The 16749-nt window shown below is 40.4% G+C and overlaps 2 protein-coding genes across 4 annotated transcripts in view; both read left to right on the forward strand.

The window, feature by feature from the left end:
• Positions 1-6920, forward strand: part of mertka (c-mer proto-oncogene tyrosine kinase a) — a 32831-nt gene extending 25911 nt beyond the window's left edge. The window contains exons 15-19 of the mRNA XM_079512291.1: positions 260-381; positions 1444-1553; positions 2508-2667; positions 4637-4773; positions 5631-6920. Of these exons, the coding sequence (XP_079368417.1) occupies positions 260-381; positions 1444-1553; positions 2508-2667; positions 4637-4773; positions 5631-6114 (1013 nt within the window). The 3' untranslated portion in view covers positions 6115-6920. The remainder of the gene's footprint in view (positions 1-259; positions 382-1443; positions 1554-2507; positions 2668-4636; positions 4774-5630) is intronic.
• Positions 6921-8347: 1427 nt separating this feature from the next.
• On the forward strand, positions 8348-15176 carry LOC306931252 (uncharacterized protein). Of its 3 annotated transcripts, XR_013790994.1 has the most exons (6): positions 8348-8719; positions 11441-11544; positions 11712-11821; positions 12064-12173; positions 12501-12652; positions 13961-15176. XR_013790994.1 is itself a non-coding variant. In XM_079512546.1 (5 exons), the coding sequence occupies exons 1-5, from the start codon at positions 8608-8610 to the stop codon at positions 14440-14442; spliced, it is 960 nt and encodes a 319-aa protein (XP_079368672.1). In that variant the 5' UTR covers positions 8348-8607; the 3' UTR covers positions 14443-15176. The 3 variants fall into 3 exon arrangements, 2 of the variants coding, with proteins under 2 accessions (XP_079368672.1, XP_079368673.1); XM_079512546.1 differs by lacking the exon at positions 12064-12173; XM_079512547.1 differs by lacking the exon at positions 12064-12173 and having other exon boundaries at positions 11721-11821.
• Positions 15177-16749: the final 1573 nt, after the last annotated feature.

The raw sequence follows: 16749 nt of genomic DNA on the forward strand, positions 1-16749 counted from the left end.
ACCTAGCACACACACAAACACACACGCACATATTAAATGTATATATTTCATGCTATTTGCGTGTTTTATGGTATAATACATCCTCATAGTGTGTACGGTAACTTGTTATTGTTTTATGGTATAACACATCCTCATAGTGTGTACGGTAACTTGTTATTGTTTTATGGTATAACACATCCTCATAGTGTGTACGGTAACTTGTTATTGTTTCATGGTATAATACATCCTCATAGTGTGTACGGTATCTTGTTATTGTTAGGTGTGTGTTTGGAGGTGGGCTCAGGGGGACACTCTCCCAAACCTATGGTCATCCTTCCTTTCATGAGATATGGGGACCTGCACAGCTTCCTGCTACGCTCACGCCTAGGCGACAGCCCGCTGGTAAGAAGCATGGTACATTTTCAACCATTATTCAGTGGTTAGCCTACTGAATAATCAATGAATAAGGCCACTCAGTACATGGTTTTACATTGTATAACAGATAAGGCAACTGCAGTTGAGCTGGCGTTAACAGAAGTAACAACCACTATCTGTGTAAGGTTTGAATGTGATTGTAATGGTTAACTGAGAAAAGTGCATTCTGTGTAAGTAATTGAATTCATGAATGGTAAACAGTGCATTTATCTATAATGCCTATATCCAAAATGCTAACCAGTGCAAGGTACCACCACCTGTAATGATGGGGAACAATTCAAGGTTCAGTGTCTTCCTCAAAGACAACTTGACAATAACCAGGGAGCCGGCGATCCAACTGGTTATCTTCCAATTCCCAAACGGCTGTGCATCCTGAGCCACTGCTACCGCCATGTAAGCTTACAGTCAGAGACTTAAAGGACCACTTCACCACTTTTCAACCTATCTTCATATAATAGGTCCTCACTAATAATCATGATAAAATGGCGCAATTTTTTTCTACTCGGTCTGTGTCTCATGGGAGGGCTGTGGGCAGTTCAGAAACCGTCTTCCAGTGACATCATCGATGGGGAATACAAGCTAATAGAAACTGCAGGCTTTCTAGTCCTGAAAAGTTGCAATGCGAAAATGGAAGCCATCGTTCTCACGATAATGAAAATCTAAACATTTTTGTAAAAGAATCTTGTTTAAAAAATATTCTGCCTAATGATGATGTCACTGGAAGACGGTTTCTAAACTGCCCACAGCCCTCCTATGAGACACAGACTGAGTAGAAAGAAATCGTGCCATTTTATCATGATTATTAGTGAGGACCTATTATATGAAGATAGGTTGAAAAGTGGTGAAGTGGTCCTTTAACAAGGCATCCTTGGTCTCTCACTGAATGTTGAATGACTATTGCGCAGATAGTACTAGCTCAGTAGTACTGTATTTTTAGGTAAGCCTCAACCTGGGGAAAGTAAGTAATGAGTTTTTCCCCTTTGATAAATGTGATTGTAATAAAGAATATGATTTTGTCTTTTCACACAGTTCTTGCCCACTCAGACACTTCTCAAGTTCATGATTGACATTGCCCTGGGTATGGAGTATCTGAGCAGCCGTAACTTCCTGCACCGTGACCTGGCTGCTCGCAACTGCATGTAGGTTTTACCTTTTGTGTGGAGTAGTTTGTGTACTTCACCTCCCAAATGTATTTTTTCTGAATGAAAAATCCCCCAAAAGATTTGATGAATTGGAAAATGAATAGGTCATAGTGGTCCAAGCTTAACAACAGCAAAACAATGAAAGAAATCTATGTATAACCTCTGACACTGTGACAGAATGATATAAATATATTATTTTTAGTTAGTTTAGCTGTCCCAATTTTCTTCAATACATTTTCGGATTCTTCATTTAGAGAAAGAAACGATTCAATATTTGAATTCAATATTTCATGGGGTGACAAATTAATAGCAAAAAGGTAATTTTGGGACTGTGACTTACTCCTTAAAGTATCCACTTGAGGGGGTGGTGCCATTTTGATTTAAGATGCACGTCTAATCTACTTGTTTTGAGTACTGTTTGCAGCTGCAGTTATTTGCAACCATAAAAGTATTATCGTTATAGACATGTGTACATGTCTATAGACTATAGAGCGTTGCAGTCCCGCCCCCTACCAGGGCCCAGGAAATGATTCTCCGTTCATTTTCCTCATAGACATTTCAGAAAGTATTTATTTAAAGACGTTTACGCTGCGGACAAAGCCAACTCTTGTCGTGACAAACCATGACAACAAACACAATTTTTTGGGCCAAACAAAGAATTAGAAAGTTTAAAAAAACTGCAGGTTACAACACTTTTTTTGTTGTTTTTCTTCTATGTAATTATTTGTTTGGTCCAAAATATTGTGTGTTGTCATGATTTGTCACAACTCGAGTTGGCTTCGTACGACGCTTAAAAGGTCTTTAAATAAATACTTTTTGAAATGTCTATGGGAAAAATGCATTGTGATTCATTTCCTGGGCCTGGCGTCGTCATGAAAGGGGCGGGACTGCAACGCTCTATATCCAAACTGTTGAATATAATGAAATGACGGTTCATTGTTTTCCTGGCAGGCTGCGCGATGACATGACGGTCTGTGTGGCAGACTTCGGTCTGTCCAAGAAGATCTACAGCGGGGATTATTACCGGCAAGGCAGAATAGCCAAGATGCCCGTCAAATGGATCGCTGTAGAGAGCCTGGCCGACAGAGTTTTTACTATAAAAAGTGACGTGGTGAGCATCATCTTCTACTACTACTGCACTTGCATTTAACCCATTTTGGGTGGGAACCCCTTTTGGTGTTAGCATTATGTCATGCTTTAGCTGTTGAAAAATAGCAGATCTACAAGCTCATCTACGAGCTTGTAGGTCTGCTATTTTTGAAAAACGACTGACATAGAAACATAGCTTTTTGAGAAAACTGTCAGGATTACTGTCAAATGTGCTTAGTGCAGTCAGTGTGACTGTGTCAGACACATGGCAACACAGGTTCCTTTCCAGTAATACAGTCACCATTTCAGTCAGAATGTGCTGAGTTTACAGCCGTGGGAATGTGTCAGACAGGAGGTAACAACAACCCTGGTTCCATTCCAGTAATAGTCAGCTTTTACACTCTAAATGTGAATATAAGTAAAGTATACACTACAGTCATGTGTCAGAAAGTAACACTGGTTTCCATTTGAGCATGGATTCATGCACTTTTCTACTTGACTTCCACATTCATCATTCATAGGAATGTTACTGAAAGTGCTTTGTGCTGAAGTATTGTGAAGTAGACACAATGGAGACAGGCTTTGGCTTTTACTGTGATTCATCCATTTCGGTGCTTTTAATTGCCGATATTGTGCTTTTAATTGTTGCTTCTATTCTATTCTATTCCATTCTATTCACACCTTAAAATTCTAATGTCTGTGAGTGCACATTGTTTAGCAAAAGATTTGTAATTGAGAGAAATTTGTTTAATTGAAATGTAAACAAATGCAAAGCATCCTACTATAAATGCACAAACTCTCTCTGTGTGTGTATCTGCGTATCTGTCCGTGTATCTCGAGAACCGTCCAACCAATCGACTTCAAATATGCCACGGTCCTCTGCGTATTGAAAATGTGTCCAAATCAACGCATCACATTGCGCCACATTGTGAGCTTGTAGATCAAGTTAGTTTCAAATGGACAGTAGAGTTTTCAAACCGTTATAGTGGAGTGAAAATGTATAATATTTGCCTCTGGGATGTGGTGGAGCAGAAGTACAGAGGTATAGAAACATATACTCAAGTAAAGCAAAAGTACCTCAGAATTGTACTTGAAGGAGTAGTTCACCCCAAATAAATGACTTATTTTCTATCAATTGCACACCTCATGAAGCATAGATGTTTTAGTTTGTTGTCATTATTGGTGGAGTGATTCAATGGAGTCTCCTACCGGAGAATCCGCCAGTCATCAAACGGATACCGGAGAACTCACCAGTTTACCAAGTCGCCATGGCGAAAATTCTTCATCAACGTCTCCATCGTTATGCTAACATGCTGTCTTCATCAGTGTAGTATGTCAAACTCATGTTATAGTTAATTTCCAACGTGATCAAATTATTTTGTGCAATTAAATGGTCAGCTAGAATGATGATGATAAAAAGGTGAGTATGTGAATACCAATGATAAGTAGGCCTACCATTTCAATTGTTTACTAATGAATTACCGTACATTGTTTCGGTACTTTGGTGTTTAAACTTTTGGCATTCCTACTTTCTCTAGTGTTAACTCCAAACAACTATCCTCTCTCTCTCAATTCAATGCAATTCAAATGAAGGTGAAGTCAAACTAAAATGCACTAAATGGCGGCGAGTTGGTAAACTGGCGAGTTCTCCGGATACCCATCAAACTACATTTTGAGACCAGATTCTACAAAATGTCTAAAATCTAGATCATGACAGTTTTCTGAATAACTCATGTTTCATGTCAGTGGTTCCCAAACTATTTCATGTCAAGGACCCATAGAATTATCTGTATTTCATGGCCGCGGACCACCATCTGAAAATATGTTGTTCCAGGTACCCCCAGAAGCAAATATCTGAGCTCTACAAGCTCCTAGCGTTGCACTCGTGCCGCACTATGAGCTCGTACAGTAGTCCTGCTATTTTTCATATAAGTACAGTATACCACTTGGATGCTAAACATGTGTGTTTCATATTATTGTGCGTTGTGCAGTGGGCGTTTGCCGTTACCATGTGGGAGATTTCTACACGAGGCATGACGCCCTACCCTGGCATCCAGAACCATGAGATCTATGACTACCTTCTGGAGGGCCACAGGCTGAAGAAGCCAGCCGACTGTCTGGATGAGCTGTGAGTGCTTCTCAACCAAACCTGTACCCAATACCAATGTCTGTCCTTTATCGTTGTGGTTTGACCAAGGACCGCAATGGAATTGATGTAGTTTATCGTGCTTTTTGTACAATGAAATGTACATGTATGTCATGTACATTTATTTTAACATGATGTCCGAATATATATACAATTAAATCAAATCAAACACTTCTACACTTGAAAAATGCTCAGTGTCCATGTAAGTTGGTGATTCTCAACCAATGAGCATTGATTAGGCCACGGACCCCTATTTCATGATCTTTTTTTTATCTGTGGGACCCGAATCTACACTGTGATATTTACTGTAACTCTGATAGTTACAGACCCGTAACGTAAGGGTCTATTTGGACCCATGGTCACTAACGTTGAGAAACTGTGATTTAACTTATTTTGGTTCATTTGCATACTGTCAGTACAGTGATCACTCATGATTTGACTGTCTGTACTGTAGGCTCAAAGTTTGTTTTGGGTTTCATTATCTTGAAAGTAGATCAGATCATATGACACCTCAGGAGGAAATGAAAGTAGTAAACTAGCACGTTGTTTATCAAAACTCCCAAAGAAAGTTGTGCAATGTATTGAAGTTAACAGCTGATGATATCATTGCTGTCGGATGGATGGAAGTCCAAAAATGTGTGTCCCTGGTTGCCTGGCTGCCTGCATTTGGTTGGTTTTCCCAACCAAGTGTCACTGTTGTGTTGCGCAGCCTAATACAACAGTGGCCTTGTGGTTAGAGTGTCCGCCGTGAAACTGGGAGGTCAGGGTTCGATCCCCGGCCGGGTCATACCAAAAATGGGACCCAACGATTTTTAAATATTGTGTGCTTGTGTGTCAAGGTTCGAGATCATGTACATCTGCTGGAGGGCTGACCCACTGGACCGGCCCTTCTTCCCTGAGCTGCGAGAGCGCCTGGAGAAGCTCACGGAGAAGCTCCCCGAGTCCTCCAGCAAGGAGGACATCGTCTACATCAACACCAGCTTCCCCGAAGACGACCCCGACGGAGAGGCGGCGGCGTCTCACAACAACGCCGGTGAAAACTCCCCCGGACCCCTCTTTAGCTCCTCCCCTTCCTGCTGCAGCAGCAGCAACAACCGGCGAGCGGCGCCGGAGAACTGCACGGTCAGGGCGGACGTCCACGGCAGCCTGGAGGACGAGGACGACCGCTATGTGGTGGTCATCACCAACGAGGCCGCCGCCCTGAGGGCCGCCGCGGCAGACACGCCGTTTTTGCCGGCGAGGAATGGAAGCGCAGACCGCAACAACTCACGCGACACGGACCACTTGCTCCGAGGACTGTTACCCAGGGAATCGAACCTATGATGAAAGGGACGGCTCCACCTGGCTCGTCAGTATGAAACATTGTGTATGTCCCGCCAAAACCTTTCAGGAAATGGAAAAATTAACCTGCGTTCCAATGGAACCAATGCAGTTATTTAGCCACGAGCTCTTCTTTTCTATCTATGAAACCCACGGACACACTTTTTTCAAAAGCCTTGCTATTTCTGCTACTTTTAGCATGACACAACTAAGTATGGATTAATTTATGAAAAACATAAACATTTTACACATGGAACTACGAAGTTTCGTAGTTGACAGTGACAATGTGGTTCATTATAGACATTACGCCTCAGCACCTTGTCTTTGACAGAAATAAGTAAGAACAGTGACCAGTTGTCCTGGGGCAACGTGTGCTTCACAATGCATCAGTTAGGGTTCATGTGTGTAAATATTAGAAGTATTTATTTACACATGTTACAATAAGCTTTTAATACATTGAACTGTGAAACCTTTTACTGAAATGAATAGTTTGTATTAATGTAAATATTTAAAATGTACATTTATTGTAAAATGTTGCACATGATTTACTGTATATTGAGGTGGACATTCCTTCCCAATATTCATAACTTACTGTACAGTGTTAAGGCTTTTATTTTGCACATGAGGAAGGAATTTTCATATTTCTCCTGCCATGGTGCAACAAATTCAGCAAAATGGAACAAAATAAAAACAAGTACCGTAGCTACCATTTGATCTTACACTTCATGTGGCCAGCCTATGAGATTCTTGAGGAAGGTCCTTACGACCAAAATAAGGATGAATTTTTAATAAACTCATTGCAGAGGTGATCAGTGTACAGAGTTTTTTTTCTTTTATGTGGGTTTTGATATCCTGCTGTACCACAGAAGAGTAATCGGATCAACCTGTCTCGTTTGTACACTCAGTTACAGACCTGTAAAGGTCCATTTTGAGTAGACCCATTGTGGTCCCCGGACTGTATGTTGAGAAAATATAGGGGACTCTCTTTTTCGCACAGCCTGGGAGTCGATGGGCACTAATGGGGCGCTTGTTTTACAGCGCAGGCTACTACTAATAGGGCGGGGTTATATAACCTCACAAAAACTATGCCTAAACCTAACCCTAACCTCACAAAAACTATGCCTAAACCTAACCCTAATCTTACCTCACAGAAACTATGTCTAAACCTCTCAAAAACTATTCCTAAACCTAACCTAAACCCTAACCTGTAAAACAAGCGCCCTATCAGTGCCCATCAACAACCAAGCTCTGTGAAAAAGGTAGTCCCAGAAAATCACCTGTGCCTGGTGATTGGCTGGAGAGGAGTCTGCTGCTATTTGTTTTTGACATCCCTTTTCCCTTAAAAAAAAGAGAAAAAAAAGACAATACTGAAATATGAATGGCATTATTAGCTTACTGCTCAATGCTGAACATGCTGTACCTTGAGATGGCTGTAGGTGCACACCTGTGTGTCACATGCAATGACACAATTTGTAAGGAATTATGGTAACTAAATCTGTAACACTGTCTCTGTCTGAAATTATGCTGCTGTAAACTGCAGATTATGATTATGATTCTGATGTTACACGGCCCTATACTTCTTTTATTTTATTTATCTTTTTTTTTAATATTAGAATTTTGGGGGACATTCATTTTTTTAAGATATTTTGAAATAATAATAATTAAAAACCAGTGGTGGAAAGTAACTTAAGTACATTTAGTACTGTACTTAACTGCAATATTGAGGTATTTGTACTTTACTTGACTTATTCCAATTTCCAATATTGTAGGCCTACGTTTACTCCACTACATTTATTTGAAAATGTTAGTTAGTTACTAGTTACTAGCCGATCGACAAGCTCACAATGTGTCGCAATGTGACACATTGTGAGCTTGTAGATCTGCTATTTTCCAAAGGTTTTTATACATAGCCTACATTTGAAAACGTGTGAAATGGGACATTCTGCATAATGAGTACTTTCTACATTTTGATACCAATACTTTTGGACTTTTACTCAAGTAAATTTTGAACGGAGATCTCTACATTGCAGTATTGATACTTTTACTTAAGTAAAACATTTGAGTACATTTTCCCACCACTGTTAGGACACGACCCATAAAAATGGGTCTGCGGCCCAAATATGGGTCCCGAGCCACTGTTTGGCAACCACTGCTTTGACTGACGTGCGCGGAAACAAACGTCAACCTAGGACGTCAACCCGGAAGTGTTTCTTCTTGCATTGTTTGTTTACGTGGAGGAGGGAGCTTCGTGTAGAAAACCAAGCGGCGTATGGAAAGTAAAAATAAACAAACTAAGTAAATAAGTATATAAATAATCGTTCATGTATCAGTAAGTGTTACAATATAATACGCCGTAGAAAATAATAACATATAGCTCAACGGTTGCTTTATTTATGGACCAGCTTCTGAAGAATACTGCATCTGCGATCTGGTGAAAAACCAACAACCACATACTTTGTTTCTTTATTAATTTGTTACTATTGAATTTAGAGTAACATGTGTGACGTGGAGACGTTGCGGTTGTTCGTCAATGAGCGATTGAGCGCCGCAGCGGACGATATTTTCACTTTTTTCATCAGAACCCTGGAACTATACCACCAACATCCTGGTACGGACGGTATTCATATTAATATAATTATATAAAATTATTAGTATTAATACATTATATTACATATTATAGAATATTATGAGTAGCTGGCCTATTTCTAAGTTAACCCTAACCCTGTGGTTAGGGTATCCTTTACAGTTTACAGGATGATCTCACTGGTCAACAAAACACCTTGAAGACCCTAACAGGAGCCCTCGTACAAGGTTTATTTTCTTCGACTATGCATGCACCTCTTGGTACCACAGCACCTCAAAGGCCCTTAAAACAAGGTTCCAGACTTCCCAAAACAAACTGGTCAGGCTCCCACTTGGCCTCACCCCCCGACCCCCACCTCACCCCTGCCCACTTTGACAGGCTGGAATGGCTTATGGTCGAGGACAATGTGTTGTTATCTTGCAATGTGTCTGGTGGTCCACAAGATTCGATACACAACCAAGATACCCATGTACCTATCTAAATACTTCCTTAATGTTAATGAAGTCCACACCCATAACACCAGAGGGAGTGCAACAAACCATGTGCAACCCAGATTCGGCACAAACAAGGGACTAAATTATTTTCGCTCCTATGCCACCAAAATGTGGAACGCCCTACCTACAGTCATTAAGACATGCGAATCCCTTGACTCCTTCAAAACCGCTCTCAATAAGGGCACCTATGGACGGCTGCAATTCGAAACTGGCGCCCGTAAAATCTGAATTTCCCCCTTCACTGTATATGTTTCTTTTCCCTTTTTACCTCCTTTATGATGAATTCCTGTTCTGTTCTTTGCCTATATAGAAGCGTATATTTGTACGTCTCTAATTGTTTTGATGAATTGATCAAGGTGGACCCTCTTGTAAAAAAGTGTAATGCTTTATTAGGTCGTCCACTCACAGTTAACAGTCTTTGTATTGAGTTGTGCTTGAAATCTACTGTAATTATGCAAACTGTTCATGTTGTGTTTATAGCTATCTAGCTATATATCTTGTGTTGTGTTTATAGCAGACTCCTCACTCAAATGTGCACTTGCAGTTTGGGCAACTCCAAAGCAAACTCCACATGCCCCAACACTTTATTTACCTGCCATAGTATCAACCCCTTACCCCTGTGTGGGATCGGTGATTAGACTGGCATATTCGCCGATACCGATATTCACCGATATGACAAATAAGGGCCGATCCGATACTTTTCCCGATACCGATACAGTATCGGGACATCTCTAACGGCAATACCCATTCATGTCCTAAAGTACCTATATATATGTATGTATATAGTGATAAACTACACCCATAAACTTTCCAATATTGCACCTTGTGTTATCGTTGTCTCTGTGAAAATAGTCGATCTACAAGTTCACAACGTACAGCTTGTTATTAATGAACAATAGTACATATCAATGTAATGTAAATATACTGGACTTAGCAATTGCAGATCATCCGCAGTCCCCCACACAAAAAACACCTTTAAAACAAGCAACAATGGAATCCGGTAAATTACGTTTCACAAGGAAAACATAACAGGTAGCATGTTATGTAGACGGATGCCAGGTCATTATTATTATTTTTTTTAATAATTTTTATCTCACGATTTTGAAACCCAGTTTTTTCACCCAGTTTATCTAATGTAATCCTGGGCGCTACACTTCCTCTGCCAACCTGGGGGGGCAGTGGACTGACCTCATGCCGCCTCCTATGCATGTGGAGTCCAAGCTGCTTCTTTTCACCTGACAGGGGGGAATTTCCCTGGCAGGACGTAGCACGTGGAAGGAACACGTTATTCCGACCAGTTCCTTTCCCCTCCATCAGGCGCCCTGGCTGGCCAGGGGGAGGTAGTTTTAGAGACCAGGATTACTGAATGTTTTTGTGAGGGTACCTACCCTAGGGGACACGGGGAGGCCAGGTCATTATTGATCTGGCATCCTATATAGTATTTATAGTTTCAATGTACGGATGTTCTACTGTTAGACTGATGATATAGGAAGGTTATTAGTTTACTTATGATCCTAGACCTATAACTATTTATATGCATTTGATGTATGTATTGTGTTGTTCTAAATCGCTCTGGATTAAGAGTGTCTGCGAAATGCCTTAATTGTAATAACAGATATAATTGCGATTATCTCAAATGATTGCATTGCGGTTAGACGATTATGGCAGGGGTTGACACTGTGGTCTCAGAGGCACTTTCCTGTCAGCCAAATACAGACCATGTTCTACTTGCCTAAAGCTCATGCCCGCAAAGTAAATCGTCCATTATAAAATCATAGGTCAATTTTTAATTACTGTTCAATGTATTCTTTTTTACTTTCTGGGGCTGTGCGATAAAAACTGCCATGCCTTTTTAGGCCAAATACCTACATAGCTATGAATATGACTATGGGTTCACAGTTCACACACTTGTTAGTTGTTATTGTAAGTGTAGCAACAATAAAAACGGCAGAGCGCCCTGGCGACGTGTTGTGTTCATTCATAGACATTCATCCCCTCTCAAACAAGCAGTTGCCCAGTCGGTCAGCCTGAAAGCAAACTACAACTGCCCGGAAGTTTTCTTTACCTGCCAGGGGCAGGTGGGCAAGCCTTAGTGTCAACACCTGTAATATGTAATAATTATATCAGGCCTAATGATGGATGAATGGTCAGTCGGATAACATCCTTAGGAAGAGAAACATCACAATAAAAACATTGTCAGTTATTGTCAGTGTCAATACATGTTAGTAAATGTCATTTTCTATTCCTCTAGACTTTTTCCCAGTGTGTGAAGATCAGATATCTGCTGAACATCAGGACAGAAACTCCAGTCTGCTCCAGGAGGAACCAGACCCTCCACTCATCAAAGAGGAACAGGTAGGAAACCTCTGCGTTTAAAACGATTCTGAACCTTTAATAGTTCCCTCTTAAAGGGAAACCCACCAAAAATGTGATTTTTGGGGGGTTGAAATTTGTGTTAAATCAATTGCAATTTTTGTGTGACAAATTAATAGTCTAGTAAAATCTGATGATGACAACTGCAGGAAGACGAGGAACTACTGCAAAGACCAGAGGAAGCTGATTGGCCGACGATGACGTCACCAGCAGCGAAACGTGAAGATGATGATGGAAATCCTAAATATATATATGCACGGTATGTTGCATTCCAGATTCCACCCCTGCCTAGACACACCCAGTAGACACTAGTCTGCAGTGACCTCCAGTCCTCCACACCCTCTCCAGGGCTAGTATCCCCACTAAGGAGTCTTCCCCACACACCTAATTTCCTGAGTCTGGGGCTTTTCAAATCCGGAGAGGGGAGAGGGGGATATCCCAAGACTTCCTGGACTTATAGACCCCCTTCTTACCTCCCCATGCACACCCACCCTCCCTCAGCCTCCTCTACCCACCTGAGGGCCACCCCAGCATCCTGCTACTCTCCGACAAACGACACTCTCACTGACCTTCACACCTGCACCCACCTCTGGAGGTACCAGGCCCTCTAGGTGACTTTGACTCCTGAGGCATTTTCTCTGCGATTTTGATATATATATATTTTGCTTTTATATATATATTTTTTAAACACAATACAGTTTTAAGTTTGTTATCGCTTTGTTTTTATAATGTCGCATTTCAATTTTCAGTTAACTAAAATGTTGTTCTAACTCTAGTTTTGGTGAACTATTGTAAACTGAACCTGTCACCAGCAGCGTAGTCTCTTGAGACTGTTGACTTGCGCTGTTTTTCCTTTGTTTTGCCGATTGGTCCCCAGATTGCCAGCAGCTCAACTCAATGTGTCTGTCTGTCTGTCTATCTTGTCTGTCTGCCTGCAGAGATACAGAGGCTGTGGCTAGCACCTCATCTCAGTACATGGAAAGTGTTGCTGATGAGGACTGTGGAACATCTCCGCTCTGTTGTCAGTCTGACTCTGAAGCCATTGATGACTTCAGGACAACACAGTCCACTTTAAACCCAAACACTGCTGGTAATACTAATCTATGTATAGAAACTAGGGTTGGGCATCAGGGGAAACGGATCCAACATTGAAGAACTGTTTTTTTATATCACACTGTCAGAGCTGGTATGTGGACTTCACATGTGCTATACAATTATAATACTAGTGGTTCTCAAACATTTTAATTTCGAGGACCACCATAACTCTGAGAGTGTACAAATGGAACAGACCTGTAAGGGTCCATTTGGTTCATTTAAGACCTGTATGGGTAACCCGGAGGGTCCCTTGACCTCAATTTGTGAGCCACTACAATAATTAAGTTCAAAATCCTAAAGAATTACCACCCTAATGACGACCAATGCATTGCAGAGCGACCTTGGTCATTGTTCTCATGTTCTTATTAGTATTGTTTGAGTGGTTGCTATGTCATAGAAACATGAGTTAGACTTTCATATATTAGCGCCCCTCATTTCACACGGGTGTGATTTTTCTTGATCAAAGGATTACTACAGTCCACAGTTCCACGTTGTAGCGACAGCGTAAACAAATACATATTATATTTTGCTGTTGTCATAAGTGCCTTAAACTTAACTTTCAAGTGAAACTTCACTTGAAAGTGAAGTTATGGGGAGAAAGGCAGTCTTGCCTGCTGCACTGAGCCAACGTGGTGTGTCTCCGTCTCAAGTTCAACGAGTGCGCACAACACAGACACATTGCTTGCCAGTGTGCAGTGCGTGCATGCACTCAAACTTTATTGTTATCATGCGTGACGTGATACAAGCATTTGTTTCATATAAGCCAAATAGTCAATTTAACACTGAGGTGCGCACAATGTTTAGGTGCCCAGTCTTTTTGCACCTTTTTGCAATGTGAAATGCCACCGACCGAATCAGTAATCCTTTTCCACTGTCTTGTCATATGGCTATGTGAAAATGATACCTCATATCTCTTTTCAACTTGTAATGCTTGTGATGCTTTTATTGTGAAGGCAAACGTTTCTGAACGTCTCACATCCTGCATATTTCCGTGTGCTGAAAATAGCCGATCTACAAGATCACAATGTGTTGCGGAGGTGACGTGTTGTGAGCTTGCAGATCAGCTATTTTCAGCATGCAACACGTTGTACGACAAGGCATAAGTCAGGCTTTTTCGATTTTAATTTGATTAATCGCCCAGCCATACACAGAGTATACATATAAATGTACACACACACATTTAACCAAAGTGACAGAAAGTTAAGATAACAAGTTCCTATTGGGAGGGAGTAACGGGTAAAATAATGTAAATCTAATTATAATGAAAAGAGTAACAAGTAATATATTACTTCTTTTTTTTTAGTAAGGAGCCCAACACTGGACCTGACAAAATCACATGACAACAAGACACAGAACGCTGAAGGACAAAGATGGTGTTTGAGCAACAAGCTGCCCCAAGGCCCGGAATTCTCGCTGCAAATTCCAGTCACGAGGAGTCCCACTGTAGTAGAAAAACCCTTTAGTTGTACAGTTTGTGACAAAAGCTACAGCGGAAAAAGTGACTTGAAGAGGCACATGAGGACGCACACAGGGGAGAAACCCTTTAGTTGTGCAATTTGTGGCAAATGCTTTGGTGGGAAAACCGTCTTGAAGAGACACATAGGGACTCACACGGGGGAAAAACCATTCAGTTGTCCAGTTTGTGGTAAGAGGTTTAATCGTAACGAAACGATGAAGAGGCACATGATAACTCACACTGGTGAGAGGCCTTTTAGTTGTATGATTTGTGGCAAATGCTTTGGTCTGAATGCACACCTGAAGGCACACATGAGGACTCACACATGAGAGAAAGCTTGTGTTGGTAAGGCCAACACAAGCGTGTGTGTGAAGAACAAACCTTGGTAGTGTGACAGTGACATGGTCTACTCTAGATCAGTGGTTCCCAAACCTTTGTGACCCAAACGAGAAATTAGACATTCGCCCGGGATCCAAACTAGTGAAAATAGAAAATCTACGCTTGTAGATCAGCCATTTTCACTACTTAAACATTTTTCTAATTTATGGAATTTCTTTCCTTTTCTATTATTTCTTCATATGATAAAATAATTGAATTTGTATACATCAAATGCATAGAGAACAAAAAAACATTGCATGGATGCACCTGGGACGTATCCTCAGTGATGTATCCCAAGGTCATCTGGGTTTCGCGTCTCTCGCACATCATACCCCTCACTCAGGTGACCCAGCCGGGTCACCTGAGTGAGGGGTCCTCTGTAATTGTTGGATTTATTTATGAAATTCTTTTGAAAAATGTTTGAATTTGTTTATATTTTATGATTTATATTTTATGAACATTTTGAAAATTTAGGAAATTAAAAATAAAGGCATATTTATTCGCAACCCTTGAAAATGGGCGCGTGACCCAAAAATGGGTCCCGACCCACTGTTTGGGAAACACTGGTCTCTAGATAGTGAAGCAAAGGAAATAAACTAGATATTTATATTTATTAGTTGTTACATCTATTTATTTAAAATTGTATTTATTGGCCTTTTTTTAGTAAATATAAACTTTTACAATTCTTCTGTTAAAATGTTTTTATTTATTTTGTTTTATTACATGTTCTGTGATCAGTGTAATCGTCGGGTTTCCGTCGTTGCCACATCACAGCCAGTGTTGCCAACTCTGCTTATTATAAGCGACTTGTTTTTCTCTAAAGTCACTTGTAAATATTGGTAGTTGCGGGTTGTGGCTTGTTTATAAAGTGTTAATAACGTACTATTTGGACACAGACCCCCATTTGAAATCTGTGACAGACCCCCATGAAAGATTAGTGTTGTTTTAATGTTTGAAATATGTTCCAAATATTTCAAACTTTTTCTAGATTCAGCTGGGGACCCCCTGGAACTCCTTCAAGGAGTAGAGGTCTCTGGACCCCACTTTGAGAACCACTTACAACCACTGAGATATTTGGCGTTAATATCATGGTATGAATTTATTATTGTCTCGGAGAACATTACGCCTCATTGCCTCACAGCACCTTCACCACTTTTTATTTTTTTAAATAATAATAAGAACAGTGACTGTTCTGGAGCAATGTGTACTTCACAATGTCACTATGCATCAGTTAGGTTTCATGTGTGTAAATATTAGAAATATTTCCACATGTTCCAATAAGATTTTAATACATCGAACTGTGAAACCTTTTACTGAAATGAATAGTTTGTAATATATATATACATAATAATATATATATAATGTATATATGTATATTTCCTATTTTGCAGGAATTTTCATATTTCTCCTGCAATGGTGCAACAAATACCAGGTTTAATTCAGCAAAATAGATCAGAATGAAAACAAGTAGCTAAAATGTGATCTTAGATTTCATGTGGCCAGCCCATAGAGTTATAAAGGATAGAGGGCAGACTGCCCCGTCCCCTGCTATTAATTTCGATGGAAGTTGCTCAGTGGCGTTTTGAAGCACCCGGAAGAACGGTCTACATCCAAATGCCGATAGGGTTGCGCCAAAACCCACCCTGCAGCACTGTTTAATGTAATTGGCCTATCTCACAGCATTTCCACGCCCCCTTTTGGAGCTAATGGTGTTATTTTTTTCTGCGGTCCATAGACTTCCATGTTAAAAGAGGTATTTTCACAAGCCACAAACTACCGTTTTGTAAAGGTAAGGTTTATTCTACTTATTTGAGTTGTTATACCATTGTGTTTTATCGGTCTTTGACATTTTAACATTAGGAAATGTACTTAGATTCTCCAGAGAAAAAAAGTGTAAATGCCTAATGTTAAATGACACCACTAGCTACCGGAAGGGGGCGTGGAAAGGGGGCTGTGAGATAGGCCTATTTATTGTGCGTGTTACAAGTATTTTTTGTTGAATTACTGATGACAAAGTCAACAGTGTTACTGTATGTATACCCATGACATAAGCAAGCAGCATGCACTCTAATAGACAATACACTAGTTCTTTCATTCATCATTATTATTTTAAGCTCGTCACATGAAACTAGATACCGTCATGCAAACATATCACGCATATTATCAAAAGTTCAAAACATTACAAAGTATCCGGTGTATCTGTGTCAGATTGTGAAAATAATGACCACAATATATATTAATAAAATGATTGAAAGAAA

Source organism: Electrona antarctica (genome assembly GCF_951216825.1).
Source record: "Electrona antarctica genome assembly, chromosome: 10".
Taxonomy (NCBI): Eukaryota; Metazoa; Chordata; class Actinopteri; order Myctophiformes; family Myctophidae; genus Electrona; species Electrona antarctica.